The 24,359-nt window shown below is 36.0% G+C and overlaps 2 protein-coding genes across 2 annotated transcripts; both read left to right on the top strand.

The window, feature by feature from the left end:
- The first annotated feature begins 412 nt into the window (after positions 1-412).
- LOC126793654 (probable eukaryotic translation initiation factor 5-1) lies at positions 413-3,112 on the top strand. Its single transcript, XM_050520246.1, has 2 exons — positions 413-540; positions 1,282-3,112. Exon 2 carries the CDS (start codon positions 1,585-1,587, stop codon positions 2,911-2,913), a length of 1,329 nt encoding a protein of 442 aa, XP_050376203.1. The 5' UTR covers positions 413-540; positions 1,282-1,584; the 3' UTR covers positions 2,914-3,112.
- An 11,512-nt stretch (positions 3,113-14,624) lies between these two features.
- On the top strand, positions 14,625-22,577 carry LOC126794704 (general transcription and DNA repair factor IIH helicase subunit XPB1-like). The gene is made up of 21 exons (XM_050521472.1): positions 14,625-14,691; positions 14,793-14,886; positions 14,973-15,016; positions 15,100-15,172; positions 15,328-15,490; positions 15,562-15,784; positions 15,863-15,919; positions 16,321-16,464; positions 16,856-16,936; positions 17,052-17,139; positions 17,592-17,929; positions 18,027-18,102; positions 18,197-18,390; positions 18,544-18,707; positions 18,832-18,904; positions 20,465-20,578; positions 20,834-20,914; positions 21,836-21,895; positions 21,980-22,063; positions 22,154-22,296; positions 22,431-22,577. The coding sequence occupies exons 2-21, from the start codon at positions 14,877-14,879 to the stop codon at positions 22,522-22,524; spliced, it is 2,304 nt and encodes a 767-aa protein (XP_050377429.1). The 5' UTR covers positions 14,625-14,691; positions 14,793-14,876; the 3' UTR covers positions 22,525-22,577.
- Positions 22,578-24,359: the final 1,782 nt, after the last annotated feature.

Raw genomic sequence — 24,359 nt, 5'->3', positions numbered from 1 at the left:
TTCTTTCTGCTGCGTCTCTCAAATATGGAGGAGCCCTGTTATTTTGCACTCTGCAAAATTCAACCAAATCTTCAAATTTATAAAACTCACTTTAGGACGACTAAGGATTCAATATGTCACAGTTTAGTGCATCATGCACCAGATACTTGAACTTGAAATATGAAAATACCAACAAGAGGATATGATTCATTAGTAGTACAAAACTTATTTAACCATGTAACACAAGAAAATTGTAGCAGAAACTAGAAAGTAGGACAATTTGCATTTGAATGGTAAAAAGGAAATGATCCCGCGGTAAAAGGACCAGGTTGTCACAAAAGAAAAGAAAAGAAAATAAAAAAACAATATAGTAAAAATTAAAAGGCGGTGAGTTAGCCCTACGCGTAACCTTCTCGCAGCCAACGCCGCATATAAATACCTCGCTTTCTCCATTCTTTTCTCTCCCAAACGCAAAGCATATCACCTAAAACAGCATCCACATCCTTTCTCCCACTCTAGGGTTTCGTCATCTCTCTCCTTCGTCTCCAATACCAACACCAGGTCTCTCTCTCTCTCTCTCTCTCTCTTTATCGATTTGCTTCGCACTCTTTGATTTTATCGATTTTTTTTCGCCGGATTGTTTGTTTTTCGATTCTGTTTGATCGGAGCGTTGTTTTCCGATTGGATTTTGTGCGTTGGTTGTGGATTGTTCTTGTTTATGTAGATCTGTAGCTGTGTTGTGCTTTGATGTGATTTTTTGTTCGGATTAATAATACGCTTTGTGGTTTATGCTGTATTGATTTTCCTTCGATGGATTGTGATTTGCGATTGATTGAATTCGTTCGTGATTGAGCTTTGATTGTTCGTTAGGGTTTGTTAAATTTGTTCGCCGTTTAAAACTCTGAAATCTTTTCGTTATTATTAAGTTTGCATTCTCTGTATGATAAGTGCAGCTCTGGTTTATTAAACGTTATGAGTTGTGAAACATGAGTTTAGGGTCCACGAACCTCTAGGTTTTGGTTTTTGTGCATTGTTTTTTCCATATGTGTAACTGTGCTTTGTTGTTTGGAAATTAAAACTCTAATTTTACATTTTTCTACGCCAGTTTGTGTGAGTAAATATATTTGGTTATGTGTGGTGAATGTGGAACTTATAAGTCTCAGTTGCACTAGAAACTTTTTACTTAATCGTTAGGTAGATTTGTGTGAACTGCAATTTGTTACTGCTGATTGGGAAGTTGTTTTTGGTTGTTTTTATGTTGATAAGAATGTTGTGCTGAATACCTTTGTTATTTGCTTACAGGAAGTTGGCAGTTCATTCTGCTACATTGCAGTCAAAGTGGAGTGTGTGAAGTCTGTACCCTATTTTATGTCTGAACGGGCCTCTCTCTATTGGTCGTCAATTGGATTGCTCGGTGAATACTGTCCCACTAGAAAAAAGTACAGGTTTACTGCTGCTGAAGTTGAATGCATCCATCTTGGATCATTAGAAGACAATAACACTCAGTCCCTTGGTTGCCATTTTATGCAACCTGTTCCTGCTGCTGACCTATCTGATACAGGAGCCCTTCTCGTATATTGATCGTCTCTCACACCGTTATTGAAGATGGCTCTGCAGAACATTGGTGCCTCCAACCGTGATGATGCCTTCTACAGGTACAAGATGCCGAGGATGATTACTAAAATTGAAGGTAGAGGAAATGGCATCAAGACTAATGTGGTCAACATGGTGGAAATTGCAAAGGCCTTGGCGAGACCCCCTTCTTATACCACCAAGTATTTTGGCTGTGAGCTTGGAGCACAGTCAAAGTTTGATGAGAAGACGGGAACATCTCATGTGAATGGTGCCCATGACACAGCAAAGCTTGCTGGACTTCTTGAGAACTTCATTAAGAAGTATGTGCAATGCTATGGTTGTGGGAATCCTGAAACTGAGATCATCATCACCAAGACACAGATGTTGAATCTCAAATGTGCGGCGTGTGGTTTTGTTTCTGATGTTGACATGAGGGACAAACTAACTACTTTCATCCTCAAGAATCCTCCAGAACAGAAGAAGTCTGCAAAAGAGAAGAAAGCTTTGAGGAGGGCAGACAAAGAGCAGCTTAAGGAAGGTGAAGCTGCTGACGAGGAGCAAAAGAAGCTCAAGAAGGAGGCGGCCAAAAAGAAAGGCACTTCTGGCTCTAAAGTTTCAAGCAAAAAGAAAACTGCCGGCTCTGATGAGGATCACTCCCCTACTCTAACACATGGAAATGGAATTGCCCAAGCTGCTGAAGACGACGATGATGATGATGATGATGTCGAGTGGCAGACAGACACCTCCGTTGAGGCAGCTAAGAAGCGAATAGAGGAGCAGTTGAGCGCTGCTACTGCTGATATGGTCATGCTTTCTACCACGGAAGAGAAGAAAAAATCCCCGCCGAAGTCTCCAGAGCGTGAAAAGAAAGCTGAAGTCAAGAGTGAGAATGGAGCTGAGAGTGTTCGTGAGAAGCTTGTTGATGAAATCAGGAAAGCCTTGAAGGCGGGGAACAATGCCAACCAGCTTAAATCCTTGTTGGCTAATCTTTTTGGTACTCCCCAAGAGAAGATGGATGCTCTACTCGAAGCTCTGTTTGAAGGTGTTGGAAAGGGGTTCTCCAAGGAGGTGAACAAGAAGATCAAGTACATCTCTGAAGCAACTAAAGCTGAAGGCTCTCAGCTGGTTTTGTTGCGTGGCTTTGAGTCTTTCTGTGGTAAGGCGAACCCCGACGCTACAAAGGAGGTGGCCTTGGTTCTGAAATCACTGTACGATGAAGATGTGCTGGAGGAGGAATACATAATGAAGTGGTATCAGCAAGGCGTAAGTGGCAATGGGAAGAGCTCCCCGATTTGGAAGAACATTAAGCCTTTCATTGATTGGCTCCAGAGTGCTGAGTCGGAGACTGAAGAGGAGTGAGTGCATTACTAATGCTTGCTTGCATTATCTTCTGCTTGATTACTACCAGTAACTATGAATTTGTGGTTTCTTATTTTGTTTTTTAAATGGTGTATTAGTTGTCTGTCTGGAAATAATTGGGGACTTGCACTTGGGTGTGTCCTCCCTGCCCCTGTTATGTTTTGCTGTTTGATTGAATTGAACTTGTTTGGTTTTGTTATTCTTTTCCAAAGAATTGTCAGTGCTTCATATACGGAGTCTGCTTTTCTAATCTCACGTTGTGACTGGACCATTACGCTTTCTAATCTTACGTTGTGAGCAATGGCTTTAGCTTCTCATCTTAGATTGTTGTCATGTACTCTAATGTCCAATTTGGTTGCCAGCCAAAAAGGTTGCTGAATTCATGACATTGAGGTATGTGGTTGATTCAGAAACATTTTTCAGGAAATGCCAATGCCGTATGTTGGCAAATGTGCTAGGGCTTAGATGTTGATTTGAATGGCCTCTTTTTGCTCTCCTCACTTGTTTTAGGCTGGTTGGGATCTAAATTATTACAAACTGTACTGTTATATTAGTGTAATTCTCGGGGCTTTATGGAGACAGAGAAGCAACAAGAACATGCAGTTACTCATAGGCCAAAGCAAGGAATCTGAATCCTGATCATAATATAGAGAGAACTCGCTGATAGTTTTACTCGTCTCACCCTCCAACTCTAAGCTGCCTCATTAATAAATATTGAACAAAAAGCCAAATCAGAGAGGCATATCTGAGACGAGTAATTTTAACTATCAGCCTTTCTTTTGGTACATTTCTCACTCTCTCATGGCCAGATACCCTCATACCCATGCCAGAGACATAATACACACACACACACACACACACACACACACACACATATATATATATATATATATATATATATATATATATTTACAAGGTTTAATACAGAATAACAAAACAACAAAATGAAAAAATTAGAAAAAAATTGAAAACAAGGGAGATGAGAGCATGCTTTCACCCATGTTTTGTAGCTAGGTAATGGCAATAATGTATCAAATTCTGGCTCTACAATCGGATTTTTTTTCTCTTGAATATCTTGTACCTAACAACCTCAAAGCTACGAGAATCTTTAGCAGAATTGTCTATTAAAAAAAAAACTCAAATCTAGCAATTTCTGTATGCAGAGAAGAGAATGACTGAGAAGATAGAATGAACTGTTTTCCTGACAGAAGATTGGGTTGAAGACACTCTAGAGCCTAGACAAAGCAGGAGAGAATAAACTACATGTTGAGTTTAGGTAATTCAGGAGCCTCCAGAACATAAATTCATCAATCATCCTTGAACCTACTTATTCGAAGTACTTAGAGAGCCACTTAAAACCATCACCATAGCCCATTTAACGTACAATGCTTGCACATAAGTCTTTTTAATGGACGGACATTTGAGTCGGCTAGGTTTGCCTTCCCCTTGCCTGTGGTGAAGTTGGTCAGTCCAAGGTGGTATCACAATTCAATGATTCATCTTCTGATCGATCTTCCCCTTGCTGTAGGGAGCCTCTGGTATATATGTCGATCTTGTTCGCCAGTATTAGAAATAGGACACACGCAAGGGCTTCATCAGAAAGGAGTACATCTAGTTCCTTCTTGTCATTTGCATCAGCAAAGTACACTACAGCATGTCAGGATCGTCAGCATCTACCTGTAAAGCAAACCATGAACAAATTATTACCACAAGCAGTGAAGCTTACTTTAGTCATAAGTCGAATTCTTTTTTTGTGTAGGTGTCATGTTGAGAGAAAAATTTGCTTCAGAAGTTGAAAATGGTTACCAAAAGTCTTAAAGAGCATGAAAGATGCAACTCAAAAGATGTTTGGACTATTTAAGTACTAATTCTAAAGAACTTATTACTGGCTCCCTACCAGAATTATTGGAATGAATTCAAATGGAAGAAAAATAAACTGTTGATGAATGAATTGCAATTTGTTGACATAAGCTAGGCTCAAATCAATTTCACAAAATTGCTTCATTTGGTTGGTTTGGCCATTTTAAAATTAAGGCCTACATGTGTTTGTAACTTTGTATTTAGTACTGAGTTCTGTACTATAATCAACCAAATTCACATTCTATACTAACCTTGTACAGTAAGGATGAACAGTATAACACAAAATGAATGCCAGGAACAAAAAAAAGATAAAAGATTCATAAAAATTCAAAACAAAATGACATTAGAACTGTAAGAAAAAGCAACTGAAGCACAGGAGGCAGTCATTTTGAGCTAGACTTAAATTTTAGTCTAATTAAGCAGAGCATAATTACAAGAGTAGAATGGTTTGGCTTTATATTAAGTAGGACCATATATTATAATCTTTTTTCCTTACTTTGCTCTTTTTCTTTTCTTTTGTTTTTTCTTTTGTCACTCAATTCAAATTGTGCCTATGAAGTTCAACTTTCGAGCTCGAAGAGGTCTTTTGCTGTTCGGTATTCTCTTCCTTTCTTGTTAATCCCACATATTTAAAGCATACAAATTCCTTTCTTGCTGTCCTTTCTTGCTACTCAAGTACTCATCTATGTTTCCTTGCAGAGTTGCAGGAATTCAGAGAGAGAGAGAGAGAGAGAGAGAGAGAAATTATGATAATATATGTTTCACATTCAATGAGTAATTAAACTTTTCATTTAGAGAAAAAATTAAAAGCTTTACACGACTCCGGGTATATTTTCATAATTTGGTGCCAATCATAATCATTAGTGAACTAGATTTTAGCTTTATGTTCGATATTTATGTTTTTCTGAGCACACACTATGTTGATTTATATTCTAAAATAAATTATCATGGGTAAACTATGATTAAGTAAAATTAATTATAAGATAATTTATTTATTAAAAATAATAATTCTCTCTTTGGTTAAATAACATAAACTACCATAGTACGTGCCCAGAAAAATACAAATATCGAACACAAAACTAAAATCTAGTTCACTAATGATTATAATTGACACCAGATTGTGAGAATATACCCGTGAAGACTCGTGAATTTTTTTTTAATTTTTTCTCTAAATAAATAGTTTAATTACTCATTAAATGTAGAATATATATTATCAGATAATTTATTTATTTAAAAAATTAACTCTCTCTCTCTCTATCAGACAGGTGCCCTGTTATGAAATGGGAGGTGATATCACCCCATTGGGTGGGGGGGGGGTGAGCAAAACTGAATCCTACAAAATAACCTTAAAAATCTGTACGTATGACCAATGGTCTAAATATCGTTTTCGGCATCGTATCGGTCGAGGGGTAAAACGATATATCGGGGAATATATCAGTTTTATCAGATTTGCTTATTTTCAATAAAATTTATAAAATTATACTTCAATATGTACCAAATAAACTAAAAAACGGTACTAAGTAAACTAAAATGTAACGACCCCAAAATTTCAAGCTTAAAAACTCAAAATTTCAAAGTCGTTAAACACCAAACAATTTCAACGAATCGAAATCATTTAAAATGCCACAGCGGATCATCTCTGAGTTCAAAATACAACTCAGTTAAACCGATTATTAAACCCAAATTATAGTTCAACATTATAACAAATGGAATTGCGTAATCCTCACAACAAACTTACAAGATAGTCACACAAAATCCTCACACAAGCTGGAGATAAATAACTTCAAGTCCTCTGAGCGGTCCGTCAATTCCCGCTAATCCACACTTGCGGAGTTATCCACTACACCATCGAATTAGTGCACCGGGATTGTAAACACAAACCCGGTAAGCTTTACAGCTCGTATGAGTAAAATGAAAATATAACTCGCATATTAATATATATACGAAAATCCACAAATCAAACAAAGATAAATGCACTCATGAGTTAATGGACGGCCCATCTGGTTGTCCCAAAGAAATATGAAAAGAAGCGCTCATGAGAAATTAAGTAACCCTTCTGGTTACCCAAATGCATTTATAATACGGGTACCAAGAACGCTGGTACACATATGTTACCTCTCTCGTAATACACCACCGATATTGGATAGCCACCCGCTACCCAACATCCAAAAAATCTGAGTACCCATAAGCAGATAACCACCCGTTACCTCACATGCAGTACTACGGCAGACATACTAGAGCTCTAACTGTATCGTAACTTTCGCCCGGCCAAAGGCTAGGTTCCGACTTGCCAAACACGTACAATAATCTCACATCATATTGTACAAAATCACGTCCGAAGACAAATCAACATTTTAACAATCTCAATGTTAAAATCACGTACAATAATCTCACATCATATTGTACCAAATCACGTCCGAAGACAAATCAACATTTTAACAATCTCAATGTTAAAATCACGTACAATAATCTCACATCATATTGTACCAAAAATCAAGTCCGAAGACAAATTAACATTTTAACAATCTCCATGTTAAAATCACGTACAATAATCTCACATCATATTGTACCAAAAATCAAGTCCGAAGACAAATCAACATTTTAACAATCTCCATGTTAAAATTACGTACAATAATCTCACATCATATTGTACAAATCAAAATCACATGCTCGATATATAAATCTCGTCATCAAAATGACATAAAACACGATAAAATCATAACAGTATATTATATAGCAAACTATATATATATGTACATATTTACCATTTATACAATATATATATAATCCATTATATCATATACATGTCATATTTCATAAACACGTCCGAAGACAAAACTCGTCCGAAGACAAAACATTTTAACAAACTCATGTTAAAACCACGTACGATAATCACACATCTTATTGTACAAAAATCAAATCACATGCTCAATATTTAATTCTCGTCATCGAAATGACCAATTCCAATGAATTTATAACAGTATATAATATAGCAAACTATATATATATGTACTTATTACCATTTATACAATATATATGTAATCCACTATATCGTATACATGTCGTAATTCAATATTAAAAACTCTTGTAAAATCCTGAATCTCCACAAGGGTAGATTCGTAATTATGTGAGATTTTACTCACCTTCTTTCCTGCGTGCAACTTCCACGACCCTGAAAGTAATTTCCCCACTCGTTTCGTCAGTCACCTAATAGCACGATAAATGCTTAGAAAATGATACTTAAAATATCAGGTGACGAGTTCAGCACAGCTAAATGTTGTTCATAAAACATTGCTCACGGAACACTGTTCATGTTTACTAATCACTGTTCACAGTTACTGTTTTTTACCAAAACACTGTTCATAGTACTGTTTTTACCACGCCACAGATACATTTACTGTTACAAATCACTATTCATAGTTACTGTTACAGATCACTATTCACAGTTACTGTTACAGATCACTATTCATGCAGAGTTACTATTCACAGTTACTATCCATTCGGCGTTACTGTTCACCGACCGCCACCAATCATCACCAAATTTCACCACCACAACCTAAACAACATTTCCAACAACTTCCTAGTTGACACAAATGTCTAAATCCGAGTCTAAACAGTCCAAACAACGAAAAACATAAAATCGGCACTATTCACAAACCCTAGAAATTGAAATTTTGATTCGGGTACTTACACTTCGATTTGGCTCGATTCCTTTTGTGGGAATGTTGCTGGGACTGAGACAAGCAAAACCCCCTAAGAATCTCGAGCCATGGTGGCCGGAGGAGGCGGCGCCGCCATAACAGTAACTTCCGGCGGTTGCTACACCGTGTGTGGTTGTCGTCGGAGTGCAAGGCGTAGCCCAAAAGATGGAGCTCGTCGAGCCCGTCAGTTTGATAGGTGGCACGACACGAGGCGACGTCGGATGGTGGAGAAATCGGCCGAAGAAGGTTTTTGGGTCGGGTGAACAGTACCCGAGCTGATTTTTAGAAAAAAAATCTGATTTTCTGATTTTTAATCTCCTCTCATTCCTTTTATACTATTTCCAAAATCGGAAACGAACTTCCAACGTTAATAACTTTCGCGTCCGACGTCCGATTCGAACGCATGACGTGTCCACGAATTCGTATCGATGAGCTCTACGACTTTCGTGAAGGAAGTTTTCGCAACCGAGCGACGGAATAAAAATCGATCTATACGTTGCGGTAACGTTACGTTTTCTAAATAAACGATCCGATAACGTTTCCGTTTTCGTTTCGAAATGTCGCAAACCTCCAATTGTCGTCTTGAATTAATTTCACAAGTTTAACACTTTGAAAATACTCGACATTCAGTTTCTAAAAATTCGGGTTATTACATAAAAAAATAAATACTTGATTTAATGACAATTAAAGTACACGAACGACATCTAATAATAAAAATAGGTATTTAAGAATGATTATTTAGACTTGAAATTCATCATATATATTTAAAATTTATATAAATTAAAAATATATATGAAAAAATGAAAAAATATATAAATTTTTCAAAAAAAAGAGGAAATAAATATTAAAAAATTAAACAAAAATTGAAAAAATAATAAAAAAATGAAAGTTTGACCGATATTTGACCGTTGACTATCATTTTTGCGTTGATCGATAAATTTTGACCGATATGCTATTATCGTATCGGATTCGAAATATCAGCGATATATCGGGGATATATCGGCGATATCGCCGATATTTCGAACAGAGCGTATGACTAAGGTATGCTAACAATCACAGGAAAGATTATTAGTTAATGGGTTTTGATGTCCATGGCAATTGCCTGTTGGTCTTGAAGTAATTAAATGATCCATATTTTTTTGTATACTCGCAAGAGATTTTGGTTGTTGGGGTTGGGAAGCATGTTCTACAAAATTCATACTAGTAAGTTGCAAAGGGTGAAGCTCTGCTAAAACTTTGAATAGATCGAAACTGGTACGGTGTTATTTTAAAGGCAGAAATTATTTTCATCAATATATTGAACTTGATTAGTTGGTCAACGTGTAGTCTATGAGTCTTAATTTGTTACATTACTGTAGAAGCTGCTTAATGAATCCAACTTTTTTTAGCAGATCGAGTTTGGCTTCTCTTCAACCAATTTCCATCAAATTTTTCAACATGGAGACCTGGGTGAACTATATGAAGATATTCTCATCATGAAAGCTTTCCCTCAGGTACATAATACTGATTTTATATGTGTATCAGATATATACACAGCTCAGATATTGTTGGCTAATAAACTTGTTGATCTTTAGTTTTGAACTAATTACTCATGTCTGCCTTTGCTTATAGTTATGATATACTCATATACCAGTAAGCTCAAATGTGAAGGGGTTGTTATAGTGATAATAATTATAGTATTTGCTTCAAATTTTGCATCAACTTTGCTTACTTTGTACCAATGTTTTAAAAAACTCACCTCAAGGCTCGCCCGAGGCTTAAAAAGCATGAAACTATTTACATAACGTCTCTGTTTTTCAGTCTAGGCAGTGATGCTTAAAAAGCTTACGCCTATAACTACGTTTTTCATGACTTTTACGAATTTTACTACGCCTTAGAAAAATAATATTATATATATATATATATATAGTGTGTGTCTAAATTGATTAAAACTATCTAAAATGTTTAGATCATGAATGTCATTACATCAAAATGTAATAAATTTGTAAGTTCTTATGTATATTTGTTCTTTTTGTACGTGTATAATTATATATTTACACATTTAACTACTAATTTTTTATAACATAATGCTTACGTCTAATGCGCCTCAAGTTTAAGACTTAAGGCTATTAAAAAAACGTTTTGAGATAGGCCTTCGTTTTTTATAACATTGCTTTGTACAAAAACTTATCTTCAAAAATGAAGTTCTCCGTTTCTGATTGCTTCTCGTAATATAGTTAGACTGTAGATCGACAAAGAATCAATATATGATTCGTTGTGAATGCGGGTTGGCTACGGAATGGTAGGGAAAACCGGGGTGGAAATACCTAAACAAGAAGGGCTGGACTCGGACACTCGGTGCACAGAGACTGAGTCAATTTCAGCTTCAAGCTCCAACAGTTAGCGTTGTTTAGCATAAACTGATAAAAGATTACAGATATGGTAAGTCTCGCTTAAATTCCAATTAGCTACAATCTAATTAAGTTATGTACAAGTAACGGAAAGCATGGACTGAATGAATAAGCTGACCTCATCTTTCAACTTGTAGAGCAAGGTGGTCTTTCCGGCCAATGTACTTTCAGCTAATAATTAGAGGGGGTTAATTCCTCCTATGATATCTAAAGTATAGCTACTTAGACAATTTGGTACCCGAAGTTCTCATTTGTAAGCCATTTTGGTACCTCTATCAATTTTGATCATATTTTAGGGTTATTTTTGTCATTTCAAGCCCTAAACTCATTAAATTCACATTTTTCTTTAATTCTTCCTATAATTGATTCTCTTTGGAGATAATTAAATTAATATATCTACTCCACTTAACATCTACTTCGCATATATCGAAAATAAAAAATTTTTAATATACTTATTGTATCTTAATTATTTTATGCAAAAGAAATAAATTGCCTTTATGCAATTATAAATTTTTATTAAAATATATTTTTAAAATTATTTATAATTAAAATTAATTTAGATTGATAGCTAAATTATGAAAACTTATATACGTAAATCATCACATATACTAAATGGATGAGTTATCAAAATTTTAGTGATAATTTATAGGCAATTTGGAGGTATTATGAAAAAATTAAATAAAGTATAGATATAATGACGAAAATAACCCTGAAAAGATGGTCAAAATTGACATAAGTACTAAAATGACCTAAATTTGAGAACTTTAGGTACCAAATTGTATGTTTTCATATATCAAGTACCAAATTGTCCAAGTAGCCACACATTAAGTATTATTTAAGGAATTTACCCAATGGCTTAGAGCCAATAATCCTGTAAAATACAACACGGATTTTGATCAATAAGCCTCTAAAGTGGCCTGCTTTCAACTACTAAATACAGAATGCAAGTACCGAAGGACACACGAGTTATAATTCCTCAGAGCTGCAGCAGCCCTGTGTACTACAAACGTCAAATAAGAGTGAGCTTGTGAGTTTTGATTGCTAAAACGCAATACTGTACGTCGTTTCGTAGGTGTCATAGTGTTCAACTGTAGTAGTGTCGAGGAATTATGGTTCAAGTTCTTGTGAATTTGGTCCATCCTGAATCCAGTAACATAATCAAGCTGTAGAATGATAATGTGCCGTGATTAACGTTATACAACTAGCTGTTTTTGCTTAACACAGAAGGAGTCATAGCATCGCATCAATGTTGGACAATCTACTTGTATGATGATGCATTTACCTGATTTCATATTTGTCGATCGTGTTTGACTGTAACCGAATCTGAAGATCTGAAATCTTACCTGGGTAGTCTAAAATCTTACCAGGGTATAACTGAATGAGGCTGGACCATACTCTACACCGTAGAGTTTAGACAGACGCACAGATATTAGGGTGCATGCATGCAAGTTTTTTCCTTCAATATTAATTATTAAGAAGCATATAACTGTTTCAGATTTAGAGTAATTACATTGGAGATGAGTATCTTCTATTGCCCCGTCGGTACGGTCATTAACCGATGCAAAGAGCTCATTCGTCATTCGTACGTTAACCTTAACAACGACGCGTCTACTAACCTAAAACCCTAGAAATTAACCGTATATATGTGATTGTCCAATTAATTATTCGTACATATCAGCTTGATTAAAGATGTATCAAATTGACATGTTCGTTGAAAATGCATTCATAGGCCTCAGTACGTGACAATACCTTAAGTTAGCATTGATAATAACACATATATATCACAGACTTGTACAGCAGAAGCAAACCATTTCTGGATCGTGTACGTGCATGAAGGGAATGAAGCCAGTACTGGTCATTAGTCTCATGCATTACACGGGGGCCATATATATGCAGACTCGCACTCGTACGTACATTTCAGCTGTTTAGATCCATATAATTTAACTATACGTGATTGATAACCTGATAATGATAAACTAGGGTTTAGAGAACTTAGGAATGTGAGATATATCAACTCCGTATGGTTATACCAACACCATCCTCTGACTTGGATCGGTACGGTAGACACTCGCGGTAACGAAGACATTGAACCCAACCAAGGATAATTTGGATTGGTTGAAGTTGATCGATAACAACGGTGCTCAGACTTATTATGTATACCGTACCTAAACGGCTAAAGTCTTTGATTGATTGTGTTGAAGAAAGGACCGGTCCTCTGTTTATAAAGGCTTAAGTCAAAAAATATTTCGAGGCCCCAAAATCAATGTTTAAAAAACCGTAAATGTAAAAACAAAATAAATTCATCTACTATATTTGAGCTATTAATAAGTCACAAGTTTAAATTTCGACGAATTGCGATTATTTCATGATCTCTCACATGCTATAAGAAAAGACTTGAAAATGAATGAAAAGTTGGGACTTTCTTTTTATTGTAATCTCACATGTCTTTTGCTAAGATTTTTTGTAGTGCTCATGCATCTCACTTATTTAGTTGATATAATAGTAACTTTTCATTATATTCAAAAGTAATTAGTATTTTTGAACTCCTTTTTTCTTTCATTTAATTTCCTTTAATTGAGGTCCCCTTAAATGTAGAGCCATAGGCTTGAGCCTACTTGCTCTTGCCCCAGGGCCGGCAGTGGTTGAAGAGCGCGCAATATATGGGAAAATTCTATGCATCAGATGTATATGTCCTTTTAATCAACATTTTGTATTTTTGGTCTCGACACAATTTCATACCAAGAGAACTCACAATACCATATACTAGAGGTGGCAAATGGGCCCAAAATCCCGAGCTCAGCTCGGATTCGGCACGTTAAATATCGGCTCGGCACGGCCCGAGCCCATTAGCGTTCCGGCCTGAGCTCGTTATTGTAATGGGCCGGGTCGAAATATTTTAGCTTATGGGTCCGGCACGGTCCGGATATAATAAATTTATGAGCCGGCCCGTTAAGCACATAATTTGGTCTTGCTACGCTGCTTTGCTCAAATTAAAGATTAGGTCAATTTCTGGCCAAGCACGATTCAACACATTCCATAAACAAAATTAACCTTAAAAAGAATTGAAATACATGATAGATAACAGAAGTCCTATTAACCTGGATAGCCAGAACTCCATGCTTCTTGTTGGGAACCAATTTCCCTTCAATGCTCTCATCAGAGTTATAAGACTTCTGGTCTGAAAGGACTCAAAGGAGTTGTCAGGACTCATAGAAGTATGCCCACCTATGCTTCCCTAGATGTTGTAGGCAAACATTTGAATTTGAAATTCCTTGAGATACCCACTGGCTGGATTTTTTTTGGTAATCTAATGGATGTTGGTTTATGCTCAATCTATGGTTGAAGAAAGTTTTGGAACTAGGTCATACCCGAGAAAGATGGAAATAGGACTAACCAAAAAGAAAATAGTTTATCTTGGGTACATCGTTGTATACCATACAACATGTACTGAACGGCTGACGAGCTGTCAGCTTTTGCACGATGTTGTGGTGGTGGGATTGTGCGGTCAGATTGACTGCGTACCGTATACATCCGCGTAGGTTAGATTTTTCCCAAAAAAATAAAGTATTATAAAAAAAAGGTGGTGTAGGCAAAAATTTACTGATTTTTACTGCACCAATGATTGATTGCCACCTCATTTAGTTAGATGCCGTGACACTCCACAGCCGTGTAGGGTATAATTTTCGATCCTAACTAAGTCCAAGATAACCGATCTCAAAAGCATCGCACGTACAGTGTGATGGATGATTTATCAAAATGTTTGCCTTCCAACTAATACAAAGATCACTTCAGCTTGATCGTAGCTTCAGCCAAAACGTTTCTTTGAGGTATGATTATTTTCTCCGGAAGGATTTTTGCGCCTTTGGTAGTAAGTACGTTGTTGAGGCATGCAAGGACTGATCAACCAGTTATTTTTTTCTTATTGTAGAGGCCTAAAGCCTTGAACAAATTCATATTTCTCCCTCAAATAAAAGACCAGGAACTGCAGAGAAATTCCAAACCAAACCCAGCAATGGGACATGGTATCCTAGTCTCTCTAATTTAGATCCTTTCGACTTCTCTGTTCGAAATTAAGAGAAATTATATCATTTTTCTTGTAACTCTCCAGGTGAGAAATCCCGGCGCAATAAAAAACTCAAAGTCGGAGCGCAGGTTTCATTCTTGATTTCTAAATAATTTAACGTCCATACCAATTTTATTCGACATGGTTTTAACAAAAGGTGTCTTGGATCCAGGAAAGCACACTAGTGGAAAACGATGACGTCTACTACAGGGGTCGTGAAGAAGACGATCGGCCTGTTCGAGATGGTGCGTGTTTCATTACGTCCAGATCGATCATAAATTGGTGTAAATCTTAAGTTTACAGGTCAACTGGTGATAGAAGGAGCAAAAATTCTATTATTTTTTGTGGTTTTTTTATGTGCCTATATGGCATTGATTTGTGACTGACATGGAGTATATAGTTGAAGGAAAAAAGAGAGACTTTACCAAACTAGAATTGAAGCCTGATCACACTAATCGGCCTATATGGGCTTGTCCCGACGGCCGATTATTCCTGGAAACTTCCTCGGCTTTGTACAAACAAGCTTATGATTTCCTCATTGCCATTTCCGAACCCGTTTGCAGGTACTGAACTCTTTTGTGTTAACTTAATGGATCAGCATGTACGTATACACTCATTCAATCTCAATTGGTAGGCAAGAGTTGATGCACGAGTATAATTTGACCCCGCATTCTCTATATGCGGCTGTCTCAATTGGCCTTGAAACCGAAACAATTATTTCTGTTTTGAATAAGTTGTCAAAGACCAAGCTTCCCAAAGATATTTGTGATTTCATTCATGACTCTACTGCTAACTATGGCAAAGTCAAGCTCGTGCTTAAGAAGAATCGATACTTTGTTGAATCCCCATTTCCAGAGGCAAGACCCTCCCCTCTTACCTTTTTCATTTTATATTAGTGATGCAGATCTTTGGAGTTTATTCATACTTTCTTGCAGGTATTGAAGACATTGCTCAAGGACAACTATATAGCAGAATCAAGGATTAATTCTGAGGTTTGTACATGCTCCATAGAAGCTGAACTTGTCTGATGACTCTGATCGGTTAAAATAATGAGAAGTGAAAAACAAATAAAACATAGGAAACAAGGGCAAGTAAACATAGTGATAAGCTAGAGCACCAGGGAAGCAATGAGAACATCTAACACAAGTCTTAATATAAGCAACAGAAAAAATATCGAAACAAAAACTTTCTTCCCCTTTTTTTTTGTGTATCTTGAGTCCCGTTCTATCAATAAAGGTAGATTTACTGCTCATATGCACTTGTATTGAACACTGGTCTGTTACACTGCAGCTAATTAACCATTCAACTTTATATATCAAAATTATGTCTTTATGTCGTTGTTTGTAAAGTACATGGTGCTTGACAATTATGCAAAATCTGAGTTATTTTATAGGGTCCTCAAGGAAATGAAGGTTTTACTGTTAGCACAATGATGGGTGAAACTGGAGCTGGTCCTAGTGATTTGCTAAATGAAGCAGAAATGGCTACTGTGGCTGACGAAAAAGAAACTCATGCATTTGAAATTGATCCTTCAAAGGTACCTTGCTTCTAATTTCAAAGCTAAAGGCCATACAGTGTATGGTTTCCCATTATTACTGATGTGTGCGCGTGTGTGTGCCCGACCTAAGTTGCTTTAGGCCACTATACTAGCTTCGCATTTGTATGGTCTTACTACTAAGTTTCATAGTTACGTACTGTAATTAATTAAGTTTGTGACTACAGAATGCAACATTGCAACATGGTTGGAAGTACGCAGATTATTGTCAGGGCACATAATTATATGTTCCAACAGTAGACAGAGCCGACCTATGAATTTGAACTCTTTTCTTTATTGAGATTGATTTTATCAGTTTACTACATCATATTATTTTCAGGTCCTGTATGCTTCTACTTAATTTAATGAGGCATGTTATTCAATTTATTGACAGGTTGAGAATGTTAAGCAACGTTGCTTGCCAGAGTCTTTGAACTATCCTATGTTGGAGGAGTATGACTTCAAAAATGATACAGTGAGCTACTTTTTCCCTGCTGGATCTTGCTAATAAGTGATCAATGGATATCAGTCATCATCTGGAAGTTTGTTTGCTTCTTTTGTTCTCAAATTGTTTTTTTTTTAAACTACAGGTTAACCCTGATCTTGATATGGAACTAAAGCCTCAAGCGCAACCCCGGCCATATCAAGAGAAAAGCTTGAGTAAAATGTTTGGGAATGGTATTCTTCTTTTATATTTATCTCTTTCTGTTTTCCTTTTTCTCCATTATAATTTTCTATAATTAACAAAAATACAGATGCTTCTGTTTGATATATTGTAGTATTTTACTTAACTGTACCTATAATGTGCTTTCACTTGGATAGGAATGTTAGAATTTTGAGATTTAATTTTTTTGTTATTTACATAATAACTTTATCACGCTTGTTAAATTTTCGGAGACTCTTATCATTTCTGTAGGTCTGTCATGACTGCAGATGAAAAATTATTCAAGTCCTGAGGAATAAACACACATTATTACATTGAAATAACTGAAACTCTTCTAGTTGTCTTTTAATATTGAAATTTATGCAAAACCTGTTGAAAAAGAAAAAAAAGTTGTATAAACAAAATTTCTGCCTTTATTTGGTTATTCATATATATTGAACTAAAGATACTTTTTTGATACTTTTAGGGAGGGCAAGATCTGGTATTATTGTACTGCCTTGTGGTGCTGGAAAATCTCTAGTTGGTGTTTTGGCAGCCTCTCGAATAAGAAAGAGCTGCCTTTGTTTAGCAACAAATGCTGTTTCTGTTGATCAGTGGGCTTTTCAGTTTAAGTTGTGGTCAACTATCCGAGATGACCAAATTTGTCGTTTCACATCGGATAGTAAAGAAAGAGTCAAAGGAAATGCTGGGGTGGTTGTGACAACATATAACATGATTGGTTTTGGTGGCAAGAGGTCTGAAGAATCTGAAAAGATCATTGAAGAAATAAGAAACAGAGAATGGGGATTGCTTCTCATGGATGAGGTGATTAATTATATGATCTTAGAGAGAGATGCTTTGCTTGTACAATAATGTAATACTAACATTTTAGAATATTGATTACGTTCTCTTCTTCATTAAGGTGCATGTTGTTCCTGCTGAAATGTTCCGAAATGTCATCAAATGGACTAAATCACACTGCAAGCTTGGGCTCACTGGTGAGTTGGATACGGCTTCGGTTCATTTTTACACTTGTGCGCCCTTGATATTTTTTTTTTGGACATCCAAATTCATTCATCAGCAAAATTGCAGCCACACTTGTGAGAGAGGATGAGAAGATCACAGACCTGAACTTCCTTATTGGTCCCAAATTGTATGAAGCAAACTGGTTGGATTTGGTTAAAGGTGGATTTATTGCTAATGTACAGTGTGCTGAAGTATGGTGTCCAATGACCAAAGAGTTTTTCATGGAATATTTGAAGAAAGAAAACTCAAAGAAAAAGCAGGTATGTTTACAAGTTTCAGAGTCACTTATTAACGGCTGATCATCACCTATGCCAAGATGCATCATTTCTTTTTTGAAACTTGTCAAATTTGTTTGTTGCTGTTTGTGGTTCATGTTTCAGAAATCCTCAAAGACGTACTTATTTCATTTTCAGGCACTTTATGTAATGAATCCAAATAAATTTAGGGCATGCGAGTTTCTAATACGGTTTCATGAAGAGCACCGTGGTGATAAAATCATTGTATTTGCCGATAATCTATTTGCGCTTACAGAGTACGCAATGAAACTTCGGAAACCTATGATCTATGGTGCTACCAGGTTATTTTCTGGACGTTCTTTTTAATTTTATTAACTTCCTTTACTTCTGCTAGCTGTCAGTGCTGTGGATATGACTATCTGGTGATTGTATAATCTTAATAAAGCTATGCCCTCTTAATTTCAGCCATGCTGAGAGGACCAAAATTCTACAAGCTTTCAAAACAAGTCCGGACGTAAACACCGTATTCTTGTCTAAGGTAAGGTTGTCCTCGTTTGAGTCGTTTCAAGTGTTTGTAATTTTTTAGTAAGAAACACATTATCCCTTTAATTACATTTTTGTGCTTGATGGAAACACTTCCATGTTATTCTTTTTTATTAACATACCTAAACCCTTTAAAGTTAAATTTGCCTTCTCTAGAAGGGGAAATGTCGGTTTCGGCTTTCAACGATGGTAGATATATAGAAAGAGAGAGAGAGAGAGAGAGAGAGAGAGAGAGAGAGAGAGCAATAATGGTGGAGAATGTGAAGAAGGATAATTAGGATACATTGGTATGAGGCCTCTTTCTCCAGAAATTAAAACACTTTTAACAATCTAGTAAAACAATTAGGGCTCTCTGATTTGCGGCCATAGCTGTGCTGGTGCACTCATTGCACTGTCAACAGCCGGCTTTGTCAGTAGTCAGCCCCTAGCCTTCACAATAACCCATAGCTCCAAATGGTTAAGTGCTACCACGATCAATGGACCAAGTCCATCTTAAACCCCCAGCACTGACATAGAGCCACCGTAGTACCAAGGTCCACGCCGAGAACCCGATCGTCGATGGAGAGTTCTATTCCTTGTCCATGAACATGTTGACAAAGACTCTGGGGCTCCTCGATCTTCCCGGATCAAGATGTTCTACTTTAAAGTTTAAACCCTATATTACTGTGATCGTGCGCTGTTGTAAATGAAGTCAAGGAACCTCACGGGTTTTCTTCTAAGAGAGCAAACGTCCACAAAGGTAAAAGAAAGAATCTTGTTTCACAATATTGATCCCTCGCTGACTGATAGCCTCGGCGTCTCTTGAAGTCACCGTCACCATGTTACGGAAACTTTCGGTCTATTTCTCAGCTGGGTTTCCCTAGCAGAGAGTAAAACTCAGAAAAGCCGACTAGAAGAAGTATCAAATAAGTAATAAGCATCTTTAGTAACATGTTAATCATATTTGGGTTAAATTTCAATTAAAATAGCTTAAAAGTCATTTTAGTTATCCAATTTAGAAATGCGTCTACGTCATTTCACTATATTTTAGCTTTATTTGAATTCAAAATATTTATTACATATCTAAAAAACGTTATAAATTTATGGGTTTATTTATAAATTATATATAATTTTATACAATGAATATTTTAAATTCAAATATTTAAATTTGTGTTATCTCACTAGAAAAACTAATGAGTGAGATATCTCAAAATTAAAACAAAGTTATAACAGATAATCTGGTACATCTACAATTTTTCTTAAAAAACTAAACATGCACTCTTAAATAACTTAAAAACTATAATAGACAACCGGCTGAAAATGCTCTAAACGTATCTAAACTAGCTATTTCAAAAAATGCTAATTAAACTTAGTACAGTTCCTTCTTAGATCGCTTTCAAAATAGTTTATTCTCAGCTAAATTAGCTATTAAAATAACTTTCACTGTTGATTCTCTGTTCTAGTCATGTTCATAAGTCAATTACTTGACAAGTGGAGCTTTATTATCGTTTGATTTGAAATACTTTTGCAGATGATATAGTTGAACTCATAGTGGGGTTTAATAATTTTATTTTAGGTGGGTGATAATTCCATAGACATTCCTGAGGCAAATGTGATTATTCAAATATCATCACACGCTGGTTCAAGGCGTCAAGAAGCACAGCGTCTTGGACGCATTTTGAGGGCCAAGGTTACGTACTTACGTTCATGTTCATCTACTTAATTTCATTTGGACGTATGGGGACACCATGCATGTCTGGTTGGACTTTGTGCTTCCTTTTTTTTTCATGTTTTCTTTCTACGTACAGAGATACGTACATTTGAGATAAGAGGAGTTTTACTTTCATAAAAATTCGGGGAATCCGATTTGCGTATATATATAAGCATAGTCATTACATCTTAATTTGCTTCTAACATGTTAGTTAACTTTTCATTGGATAACCAGGGTAGACCTCAGGATCGGATAGCAGGAGGTAAAGAAGAGTACAATGCGTTCTTTTATTCTCTTGTGTCAACTGATACTCAGGTCTGCATTTATTATCTTCTTCTTTTTTTGAATAATGGGCTGATGCGGTTTCTCTTAAGTTTTTATTAAAGAAACTGTCGAATACAAAGAGGACGTGAAATCTGAATCATTTATTACCTTAAATAATATCAGAAATCTCTATAAATAAGTACTTAATAAAACACTAACTAATAAAGAGTAATACACAAATGACGACTCTCTTTGCTTTGTCACAACGTGACACAATGCAAAGATAAATACATATGTAACATGAAAACATATCTTAATATTCAATAATGCAGATTTCCTACTATGTTACAGCCAGATAAAAACTCCGGTGACACTTAGTTTCATAAGATTTATTATCTTCTTAACTTCTACTTTGATCTTTTCCTACAAAACAAAAATTGGTTTTCATCGATCATGTGGAGCTCTACCTTTTAATAGAGGCACACCAACCGCTGCCCCAGTCTTCCACCACAGAATTTTCAAATGCGATTTCGCCCCTTGTTATTTATATATTTTCTCCATATTTAAAGAATAAGTCTACAATATCCTATTTATTAATATGACAATAAATTTGTTGTCATTATAGTAAATAGGTTGACAAAGTTAATGTTTTAGGTAAGTATAGTTTTATTCGTTGTAATTATTTCACCCACTGTTTTATAAGATTATGAACAAATAGTTGTCAATGTGGTAAATTTATTTAGTTATTTGTAAATATATAAAAACACATGTTGTAACTTTATTCTCAATATTGTAAATTTAGTTCAATAAAATTTTAATTTTGATTTTCAAAATTGTAATTGAGGGTATGTTATAACCTCAAGATATTGTAGACATATTCCCTATCCTTATTTATACATACATGTCTTTTTTTTTTTAATTCTAAAATTATAAGCTTGACGTACATTCGGTTAGTCGTCCATTTGAATGCAGGAGATGTACTTTTCCACCAAAAGGCAGCAGTTTTTGATTGATCAAGGTTATAGTTTTAAGGTAGTCCATATTCCCCGAAGTGTACATATATGGTTATAGTTTTGTACGTACGTTGTATCTCATTTTGATCTCTACGATTAACAGGTCATTACAAGCTTGCCCCCTCCTGAATCAGGAGCTGATTTGAGCTATCACCGTCTTGAAGACCAACTTGCACTACTGTCAAAGGTTTCCATATTGCATGCATCGTTCTAAGGCTTTTAACTAAATAAGTTTTATCTTATTGAAGGATAATACTGGCAGTTTTAATGCTTAAAGGTGTTGAGTGTTGGTGATGACAAAGTTGGCTTAGAGATACTAGAAGAAGATGCTGATGAGATTGCCCTTCAGAAAGCGCATCGAAGTTCAGGATCCATGAGTTCGATGTCAGGCGCTAATGGAACAGTTTACATGGAATACAGGTATGCTTGATAATTTTTCTCTCTTGCCGCAATCGTAAGAGTTAAATGAGCTCTATCTTTTATTTGTTATCATAATAATTATTCATGGCAAAGCACATATTATTTATTTGTTAAATGAGGTACCTGCGTTGCAGTACTTCGAAACACAAGAACTCCAAAGCACAGATGAAGAGTAAGCCACGGGATCTGACAAAGAGACATCATTTGTTTAAGCAACGCCGTGGCTGAGAAGATCGAGGAAGAATAGAGTAACAAATCTTGTATATTTTCTCATAACATAACAGTTTTTAGGAAACGGATTCGATGCACCTTCTGTTTTAACGATGTATGCACACCAGACAATATATATGTGGCAGGTGGTTTTTCCATAATTATTTATTTTGAAATTAGATTACTCGTTTGCCCCCTTTTCTCTCCCTATGGAATTAAATCTCGTCTCTCTCTGGGCATCATTTCTCGGATTAGTCGGATAACGGCATTGCCGGACCATCATTCTCATCATCCTTTTCTTCATTTGATCTGTGAGACATTTCAAACATTCACAGTTCCACTCAGCAAAGCTCTTCTACCACAAGACATATACCTCAATCGATCTTCTCCGGTGAGCCGAACAGTCACACAGCCAAGCCGAGAGAGAGAGAGAGAGAGAGAGAGATGGATGACTAACAAGGACTAGTTTGAAAATCGCCACTATAATTTCATTGCCCAAGTGATGATTGTGTTAATTTGTTGAAGTAGATGCAGATTGAAGATCAGAGAGAGAGAGATGGATGACTAACGAGGACTAGTTTGAAAATCGCCACTATAATTTCATTGCCTAAGTGATTATTGTGTTAATTTGTTGAAGTAGATGCAGATTGAAGATCACTGCTAATTAATGCTGATCATTGTTGCTTGGCACGATGACCGACGATCATAAACCCAGATAAGGGTGAGAGAATGATGAATAAGAGGGTAAAAATAAAAACTTAAAATAGAGTATTAATTTGATATCAAAAGTTAGAAACCACGTGTCATCTAAAGCACTAAATTGTGCTAGTGTGCACACACTGCTAGAGCACACAATACACTCCCCAGTTTCTATAACTAAGCTGCCATTGCCAAACTACTTGATTTGGAAAATCTGAATCACCCGGACACCCTCAGGGTTAGATTTGTAAAGGGACTAAAGGTCAAAAATTTGAGAAAATCTAGCCTCTTTACAGGTGAGAAAACAATAACTGTTCAACTGCTTGGAAATAAATTATCAGCTCGAACAGTTTTACAAAAAGCTATAAGATGGATAGTAGCTAGGTAATGGCAAGCAATAATGTATCAAATTTTGGCTTTACGATCGGTTTTTTTTTTTTCTGTTGAATATCTTGTACCTAACAACCTCCAAGCTACGAGGATCTTTAGCAGCATTCTCCATTAAAAGAAAAACCCTCAAATCTAACAGTTTATGTATGCAGAGAAGAGAATGACTGAGAATATAGAACGAACAACATTCCTGACAGAAGATTGGGTTTAAAACACTCTAAGAGCCTAGACAAAGCAGGAGAGAGTAAGCTACACCTAAATTCAGGAGCTTCCAGAACATAAATTCATCAACCATCCTTGAACCTACTTCATTAAAGTATTGAGAGAGCCACTTAAAACCATCACCAAAGCCCATTTTACGTACAATGCTGCACATGAAGACTTTAATAGACGGACATTTAAGTCGGCTAGGTTTGCCTTCCCCTTGCCTGTGGTGAAGTTGGTCAGTCCAAGGTGGTATCACAATTCATCTTCTGATCGAGGCAGCATATGGTATGTCAATCTTGTTCGCCAGTATATTAGAAATAGGACACATGCAAGGGTTTCATCAGAAAGGAGTGCATCTAGTTCCTTCTTGGATTCATCAAACCTTTTCTTGTCATTTGCATCAGTTAAACTAGATGAAATCAAGAGAGATTAAAATCAGAATTGTTGTATATATATACTTGATATTCAACTATTTATTACAAACTTATGGTGATGCTCTTATATACAGATGATAGTACAACTATTCTACCAATATACAATTGAGAATTTATTGATGC

Source organism: Argentina anserina, chromosome 5 (assembly GCF_933775445.1).
Source record: "Argentina anserina chromosome 5, drPotAnse1.1, whole genome shotgun sequence".
Lineage (NCBI taxonomy): Eukaryota > Viridiplantae > Streptophyta > Magnoliopsida > Rosales > Rosaceae > Argentina > Argentina anserina.
This window is presented reverse-complemented; position numbering and strand designations above follow the sequence as displayed.